We start from the raw sequence: 10282 nt of genomic DNA on the forward strand, positions 1-10282 counted from the left end.
TAGGTAGCTGGTAGGCTTACCCCACATTTGAGTAAAATGAAAAAACTTAAGCCTATCCATGGTCAGTAATGAAATATGAAAATGCAGTTGTTGATGGAACATACGCTGCCTTAATTTGGAAGTAAACTTATTTTGGGATTATGAGACGTAACCCATATTATAACTCAGAATTTTAGGGGTCAACATATTCGTTGAGTTGACTTGTACGGTGGCATATACAAGATTTGAAATTAACCTTCCAATGTATATTTTAATATGGTATTTTACTTTGGTGATGGTAGTAACTGAAATTTTTTATCTACAAGGCTATATTATACTATCATTTTAACATATCTTTTAAAAGGAGAATGGCCTTGCTTAAGATCTTTTATCGAGCCATTTACCTGTCATGGCTTACTGTTGTATAAAATCTTGCTGTTGGCATGTTTACAGTGTGTTCACAAACCTTATGACTTTTATTCAATGTTGTGTTATGTGTAGTTTTGTAGCTTTGTGGTGTTTGCTTTTACAGCCACTGAGCCTTAAACAGTTAAGGTGAAGAGTTGCGGAGGACAAGGAACCATAAAAAAAATTGTTGGTGTTACATAGGGTAGGTGATATTCTTATCTCAACAATTTGCTCAGTGCAGCACTGTTTATCTGAGTTCAAGTATGGGACTAGATGACTGGCAATGTGAATCTGTTACCTTCAGCAAAAGAACCATACTGATGTCTGTAGAGAAAGAAAACCCAGTTGTGCATTAGTCCATATCCCCTTGCTCACTGCCATCTTTTTTTTTTTTCTTCTTTTTTATCCACAGATGATTACACACACACACACACACATTGTGAGGTGTTGCAGATGTTGGTAGGACATTAAATTCAACGTTTGCTAGGAAACAACAGCCACCCTTTTAAAGGGAGAGATGGGTAGATTATTTATTTGGCCATTATACTATTTTGTTAGTGATGGTAATGCTGAAAGGAGTATCACTAAAATTTATTCAGTGGTGAAGGAGGAAAGAATATTTTTTCAAAATAAAGATTTTCAGGTTGAAAGTTGCTAAATTTTAGGTCATCATTTGGATTGTTATAACTTTTAATTTTATAGCCTGTGATACATGTTTGTGAGGCTAAAAATTTGGTTAAAGTCATTGTAATGTGGAATGCTTCAGAACCTTCAATGAGTCAATTCATTAATCAGTCATTGAAAGGGGGATGGATAGCTGAATATAGAATAATTAGTGGGTATTCTGTACTGAAGAACTTGTCTTTATATTAGAACCAAAGAATAGCAGAATGGATAAGTTCTTTTCCTGGACTAGAGCAATGTGTGTATATCTGTGACAAATAAAAGGAAACCTTTGTAAGTTTTAATTTGCTTAGACACATTAGACACATTATGAAAATTAGTACTCCTGAGTTGTTTAACCAAACCATGGAATCGTTTTTAGGCTTAAATGGCTGGCCCCGTAAGAGAAATGTCCTCGTTTTATTATACACTCTGATGTAAGCCATGTAGTATTTAGTTAAGATTGGAGTTGACATATTGTATGTAAATACCTTTTGTATTTCCTCAAGGCCTGATACTGCTGATTATATTCTTTTACATTTATTTTGTGTTCTTTTGAAGCTTGCCAATAATTAACACTGCTTTTTTTCCATTTGTTTTTTAGTTATTTTAATTGAGATGTTATGCATGTGTACATAGAGAGCATTATGGTAAAAAAAAAAGTGCATTTGAAGCTAATACCAAACACACTGATGGGAAGTTGACCAGTGTTCTTTCATTCTTTTGAAAGCCTTTTCATTTGTTACATTTATATTTGTGCTACAGATATGTTCGTAGCTAGGTTGGGAAATAGTATAAGGCCTAAACTATCTTCAGTTCATGTATAGTTTATTCAGAAGACAACGCAAATATCAAATATCTCCCAGTAATGCTTTTGTGTGTTGTGCAGTTCGGAAGGATTACTGTTGCATGTCATATTAATCATTGGTAAATTGGAGCCCTTTGATTTGTTTGTCATGTTCGTTGACGTTTGTTTTATGAATTTCTTCACGTCATCATTTATGCTTTTGATGTTGGATTATGCACGAATGAGTTCTCCTGACTTTCTCGTTTTGTCTTGTACACCTTGAGCCAGAACTGCCATTTGGTTTAAGTCTTCACTTACGCTCTTTATCCGTGATTTTCGTCTTGCTACTGACATATCTGCGATTAAACAATTGTTTTGTCTGCGATTAAACAGTTCCTCATCCCTCCTTACCACATGCCCTAGCTTTTTCGCTCTGTGAAATCTCAGCCTGTGTTCCAGCTCCTGTCACACTGATCATGAAGTTGGGCATTTGTTGGTCACATTGTTGTAAAAAACTCTCCCATTTTTTATGTATAAGTGCTAATGGTCATATGCAATAGAGATGTACAGGTATTGTGCAGGCATCATAAATGTTTGCTGTGCTTACTAATTGGAACTTTCATTTACCATTAGTGTGAAACCTGCCTCACATTTTGTGTCCACAAGGGGACAAATTTAATCAAATCATCTCTATACTAAATCTATATAATCAGCCAAATTTGAACTCAAACTTTAGTGATTTACCACAAATACTAAATAGTGAAAATGGCCCCCCAACTAATAGTAGGCAACTTCAATGGCCATAATCCATTATGGGACAGCACACATGCTAGTAACTAGGTCGGGACAAACATTGAGAATTGCATAAATGTTCAGAATTTACATTGTCTGACTGAAAGTGATTCACCAGCGTACTTCTCAAAAACTCATTCAACCTTCTCTTCAATAGATATTTCATTATGCTCACTGGAATTGATCGAAAAATTGGAATGTAATGTCCTAGATGATTCATACACAAGTGATCATTTTCCAATTGTTTTGAATTATTTAAACAACAAAAAACAATCATTTCCCATAAAATATAACTTAATGAAAGCTGATTGGGGTAAATATAATTTACAAACTAGAAATATCCCTCCCTTTCCACTAAATCAAAACGGTGATGTCACAAATGATTTCTTTTCCAGTTTTGTAATCAGTGCTGGAGATAAATGCATCCCCAAAACGTCTTCAACCCCTAATATATCCCCCGTTCCATGGTGGTCTAACAATTTATCTCTCTTAAATCAAACCAAACACACTCTAGCATGTAATTTAAATAGACTAAAGTCTAGAGTAACCACCCTTAATAAAGGCCCTTGTAATATAAACAAACTAAAGATAATAGTTATAAATATAACCATTGGTTACATTAAACCATTTTATTACAATAAATATAATGCAAAATTTCGAAAAACAATAATATTCAAAAAAGCTCAATCGTGGAAAAATTATATTTCAGAGTTGTCACCAAATACTTCAATTACGGAAATATGGCACAAAATTCATAAAGTCAGTGGTAAACATATAAGACCACCTAGAAGCCCAGTACAATATAATGGCAAACTAAATCATAACCTACAAGATATTTCAAATATATTAGCAAAACATAGAAGATATAAGCACTTACTCTAATTTAGATGAACACTTCAAAAGAATTAGAATACAAAAAAATGAATCATACACTTAATTTTGAAACTGATGAGGACCTTGATTATAATCAAGAACTCAATATGGGTGAACTTAATTTTGCCCTGAAATCATGTCGATCATCAGCTCCGGGTCAGACTATGATTTCTTTTGAAATGTCCAAAATATAGCTACACTAGCTAAAGAATTCTTATTAAAATTATATAATAATATATGGCTAACGCATGTCTTCCCAACTAGGTGGAGATATGCAATAATCGTACCCATCAGTAAACCAGGAAAGGACCCTAGCAACCCCACTAATTATAGGCCAGTATCACTAACAAGTTGCTTGTGCAAACTGTTGGAGAAAATGTTTAGTTTGAGATTAACAAGTGTCATAACAAAACACTCAATTTTATCACCTACCCAATCGGGATCAATAGCTGGTAGATCTACACTAGACCCATTAACTCAATTAGAAGATCATATTAAAAAAGGATTTGAAAAAAAAAAGCTGATAGTGGCTATTTTCTTTGATATAGAAAAAGCACATGATATCACATGGAGGTACAATATTATGCACAAACTCCATAGGTCCGATATTCGAGGTCACCTTCCGATATTTATCGACAATTTTTTAACAAATCGTACATTTCAAGTGCGCATAGAAAATACATACTCGAATTCCTACATACAAGAGGAGGGTATTCCTCAAGGCAGTGTTTTGAGCTGCATCTTATTTGCCCTGGCAATACCCGAGGATGCACAAAATAGTTTGTATGTGGATGATTTTGCAATATATTATTCAAGTTATTCTCCGAGACATGCTCAAAGAATACTTAATATAGCAACAAATAATATAACCACTTGGACTAATTCAGTAGGTTTCAAGTTGTCGATAAATAAAACAAATGGCATTGTCTTCTACAAAGACAAAAGATGGTTGAAGCAGCAAGCCATTAAGTTATATCTTTATAATGAAGAGATAAACATGTGCAATAGTGTTAAATATTTGGGTATCATTTTTGACCAACATTTAAATTGGAAAGATTATATCAAGTATATCAAAGTCTAAACATAATTAGGAGTTCATAAAACAAAGAAAATAAGAAAATTCAGACAAGACCCAATCTTGATCTATATTTGATCCCTTTTTGGGAATGGAAATTAATATTAGAAATATAAAACTCAGCAGTATTGCTTGAAAGATATTTGATCACCAAATGAAAGAAAAACTATAGGCAACATCTTTAAACTAACCAAACACAACATGGTAATTAATTCTAACAATGAAGGTGAGATAATAGACAAAAGTGCCATGCTTGACCTGCTTAATAGTTTTATTCTAGTGGATATCCTGGCAAGGTAATTTAGCTTATTGATTGATTGTAGTGTGCTTTACATTTGTTGTTTAGCTCCACTTTGCTTCACATGTGCCTTGCGGTGAAAGACAAATTCTCAGTGGCCTGACATTTGGAAGTTCATTTCAGACTAATTTACATGAAATTTAATTATTGCTGTATGTGAATGTCAATTCTTAAACTCATTCATATCAAAATTTAATTTGGTCAGATTTTGTAGCAGGTAAGTATCTTCTTTTGGTCCGAGAATAATTATGTGAATGCAAGATCACATAGCTGTGATTGCTGTAAAGTCTAGTACTTTGAACTTGGGGATAGCAGTAGTGATGGCTACCAAAGTTTATGAGTAACAACAGTGCTATTTGCTCATGGTAACCTTGTTCCAGTTTGTCTTAAAGTAACCATATGTAGTAAATGAATTTTTTCATGAATTTTTAGAATAAATTGACCAAGTTATTTCAGCTGGAATTTTTGGCATGTCAGATTTAAGGGACTTTAAAAAGATCACAAGTACAAGCATCAGTGGAAACTCAGGGACCTTCAAGATCAACAAGTATTTTGTCAGCATCAGCTTTGTTGTGACTCTAATGTGATTGGATTGAGATGTATTTCTCAAAATAACCGATAGGAAACAGTCTGTCCAAAACCTCAATTTTTCAGCAGTAAAGTGTTATGGACGCATTTAATTTTAATGTTTTTGTAGACAGTATATATATTCAGCAAGGCCCGAGCAGCCAACTGTCGAAGTTAATGTAAGCTACTTGTTGTAAGACTATTTATTTAGTAGTCTCTTGTATCAGGAGATACTAAGAACACTGTTATTGAGAAGTTAGTAAAAGTATAAGCATTTGTGTGAACGTATGATATTTTGTATAGCATTTTCTCATACTGTTGTCGTATTCATTTCAGGAATGTCACAGAATGCATCACCAAGTCATGGTCAGTATTAAAGATTTACCTGATCTCTTCGAAGGAAGCATCTTTTTAATTATTTTGAAAATACAATTTTAATCCTTAGATATGATTCCTCAGCATTGCCATGATGAGTGGAAATAAAGTGGTTTGCAAGACAGTTGCCAGGATTCAAAGTTGGAACAGAATTTCAGTGAGTTATATTTTGGAGAAATGATCTTGATTTCTCTTTCTTGAAGAGCATGAAATTCTGGTCACAACTCGTATATGAATGTAATGATTAACAGTTCGTGTGAATTTGTTAAATGAAACCACAATAATTTGTTGAAAGATGTTACATATTTCTTGCAAAAGGGCATTCGCTACTTTCATAATTGTGCATGCGCAGACACACACATACACACTTGTTTGAGATTTTTTGTTTAAGTCAGGTCTTTAATACTCACTCGATCCCTTCAGTTACAGAGGCCAGATAGTTGAAGCTTCTTTTTAATATAATCGTAGCAACGGATATTGATTCTTCAGTTTTCTTTTTTGAGAGAGAAGGTAGGTCCCTCCATGTGAATTGGACCTGGCGAGGGTAAACCAGTGTTAAGAGACGTTGCAGAATTTTCTGCTTCAGTTGATTCGATTAAATTTTGTTTCATTTAGGAAAGGGGATTTTTGTGAACTCTTGTGTTTGGCAGGCAGATTTTTTTTTTTTATTGCTTGCTGTTGATCATTATCAGTGAAAAAGTACTGCCGAGTGAACGTAGTCTTTAGTATTGGTGTATAACAACAATTGCCTTTGATTTACAATGTTATTTGCTGTGGTAGCATAAGTATTAAATCTCTGTGTTTGTCAGAGGAGACATTTTGTCTTAGTTTTTACGAAGGGTTCTAAAGTTTTTTCTGTGATGGAATAGAAAAGATGGGTTGTTCATATGCGGAACAAACCTGGGTTTTAACGTAAGGATAGGACGAGTCTGGAACACCAAACAATAGACCTCAATAGACCCTAGCTTCCTATTGAACTTTGTAGCGAACAGGTCTGTCATGGGCCTTCCCCATAGTTGGAAGATCCTGTCCGCTATCTCCTGATGCAGAGACAACTCTGTCCCTAAGACCTGACCCTGACATCTTAGCTTGTCAGCCACTGCATTCCTCTTGCCTGGGATATACCTGGCTGAGAGATCTACTGAGTGATCTATCCTTACATTAAGACCGCAGGTTTGTTAGCTATGAAACATACAAATTAATTAAAAATTTGTCATTTGTGGTTTTACCTTAAATGTTACAGAGATTGGCATGTTTATAGTTCCTTTCATTGTTATTGCAAATCATATTTTTGTATTTCACAAATTCAACCTGTGGATATAGTTTATTAAGACAGTCTAAATTATACACCTCTTGTTTATTGTTGAAAATCATATCCTTATACTCTAGTTTTGTGTAAAAGATGTAATACAGGGTGAAGAGGTCTAGTTCATATTTGGATCATAATCGGGTTTTCAGTTTGACATTTTTAAATTTCAGCTAGATTGATTAGCTCTCTGTGGTGTTTGATGTTCAGTATGTGATATGGATTTCTTGTATGTAAAGTGGGCCGGAAACTGTCATGATTTATGTGGAACATGCTAGTGTGCTTTACCTTGCTTTTTCTTCTTCACAGAATATTTGTTAGGTTTGCAGTACATCAAATTTTCCAAGATTTAAAAGAATATTATGTTTGCAAGTTGCGTATGCTGTTGAAATTATCTCTCCTTCAAATTCTTAATCTCTTCCATCAGCGAGGTACAAATAGGAATTGGGATTGTTATTTTGCGGACTCCATTTTAACAGAGCTGTAGATTTTTTCATATAAGAAACAAAAAAAAAAATTGATAAATGGCCATCTTATTCCAGAGCTAGCATCATTGATAGCGCCCATGTTTATAGACCTTTCTTTTATTGCTTAATACATATTTTTTTCTGTACAGCAGTGCCATGCAGGGTCCTAGGTTATTGAGTTTCTCCCTATCATGGTCCTGGTCTTCTGTAGAGTGAATTTTCAGATTATGAATAAATTACAATTGTTCGCATATATAACTGTAAGGCTGTGGTGAAAAAAATCATAAGAATAGTGTTTGCATTTTGTTTTCTAACAGCTTACCTAGAAGGAGCACTAATATGAAAGTAAATTAGTTTCGGGAGAAATAAATATAGTACCCATCAGTTTGTTGCCATTTCTGGCGAGTTAGCATTCCACTTGGCTTTATACAAGTGTAGAAGTTTTTAACCAGACTTTACCCACAGTCATTGTGGTTACTTTTGTTCCATCTTGCATTTGTTGCTTCCTTGAAATGGGATGGTTTAGTTTTCTTTGATAGGTTTTTTTTATTTAGTGGTCACCACATGCAGTAATAATTTGCCTGCTGTTAGTGACGTTAAGATTCATTAAAGTGTACAGTATTTCTATAATAACAAGTAGTTGTCTTATTTTTTAAAATGAATTTGTTTTCCTAGTCTATTCCCTCAAATGATTCAGTGAAATTGCAGTTACACTGTATTTTCAATGTCTGTTTATGAATACCCCTTGCCCTCACCTTCACAGCTGTATATTTCTTACCGTAGACCCGTCATAGATTTTGTTTTTGTTCCTGGTGTCTCATAATGCCGTGAAATTCTGTAATTTATTTATTAAGTATCTAATTCTTTGCCCAGGATATTATTCAAGTATTAAGTTGATGCACTGATCAATAAAAATGGAATGCCAATTATTTTTAGGTTATTTTTCATTGAATAGTTATGGATGTACTAAATTTGTTACCTGCAGTTCAGAGGCTTTGGTAATTCAGTTGTGGAATAGTGACTGTTACACATATGTTGTTTGTCTCAAGTTCAACCTAGGGTTGAAGAAAATATGTTTGATATACATGGAATTGGCAGTTTGTTGTCATCCTTATATCTGTGCACGAATGTATCTCGTTTCAAACATCAAAAGAATATAGAAGCATTGTAATATTTAAAGAGAGTGGGTGAGACATGTGATGATCGATGAAATTTAGAAATTCTGTCAGTATCTGCTTCATTTCTTATAAACATGTTCATACCCTTCATGAACTTAACCTTACACTTACTTTATATAAGATTGTAAGAGTACCCTTTTTATTTTAATTATTTTATACTCCATTTATTCAACGTATTCACTCTGGTAAGTCTAGCAATTATCTCCATAAAATATTTCCTCCTATCTCAAGTTCTGTGTACATCAAAGGGATGTGCGAAAGTATGCAGTAAAATCATGGCTTGTCTGTTTTGGAATTGATTTGCCATTTTTTTTTATGGGTATCCATTGACACAGCTCATAAATATATAAATATAGAAAATATCAAGGAGGGTGTAGAAAAAAATTAAATGAATGGTCAATCAGAAACCAAGCCTATCAGGTGTTAAGAAGAAAACTTTAAAAGTATTTTGTCATTCCAACTTTTTCTATGGACTCTGCCCTGTTAATTTGTAAAATTCCTTATGATCAGTGCAGTGAGATGGTAATTGTAAATTTAATCATAGTTAATTCCTAATCTGTTCAATATCACAGAAACATTTGTGCTTGTAAAGTTGTTTTATATGCAAGTGCAGTGTTCGAATGCGTAAATTTTACCTATTTTGTCAGTCTGGAAGGGAATAGTGATAACTGTATTCTCACTCAAAAAAGATGATTCAAGTCCATTTTCTTTATTATATGGTTTACCCAGAAGCTCAGTTTGATCTTTGTGGGTGTTGATTGAATTTATCTGAAGAAATTTTCGACTTTGTTACCACTGCAGGCCTTCATATTTTGGTTGCATTGCTGCTTTAACCTTTTCTTGGGAAAATTTGGTATTTTGAAGATGTTTTTCAAGAAAATTCAAATCAGTTTGTGGTAGCGAGCGTCCTGCAAGAAGAAATGTGTACATATTTAGGAAGGTTTGGACTTTTTGTTTCCCAAAACCACACTTTAAATTTACAGCTCATGGTCACTGATCCTTCACAGGTGAACACACACAAGCACATCTTGTAAGTTATTTTATACAGCTCAATACACAGTCATTTGTACAATAATTCATACATAACTGTACATGCTAGGTAATTGATGCATGTACTCACGCTTGTATGCATGTTGTCTTTCTTCAAGTGTACACAAGTAATGTTTGGAAATGTACAGATACCTACCATCCCCTCCCCCCACATGTTCACATTCTCTGACCTCTCCTCTGACTCTCGCCCCTTTGTTTATATACATATAAGCATTGCTGAAATGTGATTCAATTGTTTTTCTAACATTCCAAGAATAATTTTAAAAATCTCCTTAGATTTTATGGACATAATATGGGGGGTCTATTATAATGAAAATTTTACTGGGTAAAAGTCCTACCTCCAAAGCATTGCATATCCACGTTAGTCTTTGGTCGTTTAAGAGGCAGAAGGTTGCAGCTGTTAAGAGCAATACCTCATCAATTTCTCATAGTTATAGATGTCAGATAATTGTGATATTAGTGCT

General features: G+C 33.9%; 1 protein-coding gene across 12 annotated transcripts in view; it reads left to right on the forward strand.

Moving 5' to 3' along the window:
• Csp (Cysteine string protein) overlaps positions 1–7164 on the forward strand; it is a 50269-nt gene extending 43105 nt beyond the window's left edge. For 8 of the 12 annotated variants that reach the window (XM_067130835.1, XM_067130833.1, XM_067130837.1 and 5 more), the window contains one exon: positions 5779–7164. In XM_067130835.1, the coding sequence (XP_066986936.1) occupies positions 5779–5819 (41 nt within the window). In that variant the 3' untranslated portion in view covers positions 5820–7164. Of the gene's footprint in view, positions 1–511; positions 590–5778 lie in introns of all 12 variants that reach the window. The other 4 variants (XR_010857714.1, XR_010857716.1, XR_010857713.1 and 1 more) reach the window with 1 other exon arrangement.
• Positions 7165–10282: the final 3118 nt, after the last annotated feature.

Source organism: Macrobrachium rosenbergii, chromosome 29 (assembly GCF_040412425.1).
Source record: "Macrobrachium rosenbergii isolate ZJJX-2024 chromosome 29, ASM4041242v1, whole genome shotgun sequence".
Lineage (NCBI taxonomy): Eukaryota > Metazoa > Arthropoda > Malacostraca > Decapoda > Palaemonidae > Macrobrachium > Macrobrachium rosenbergii.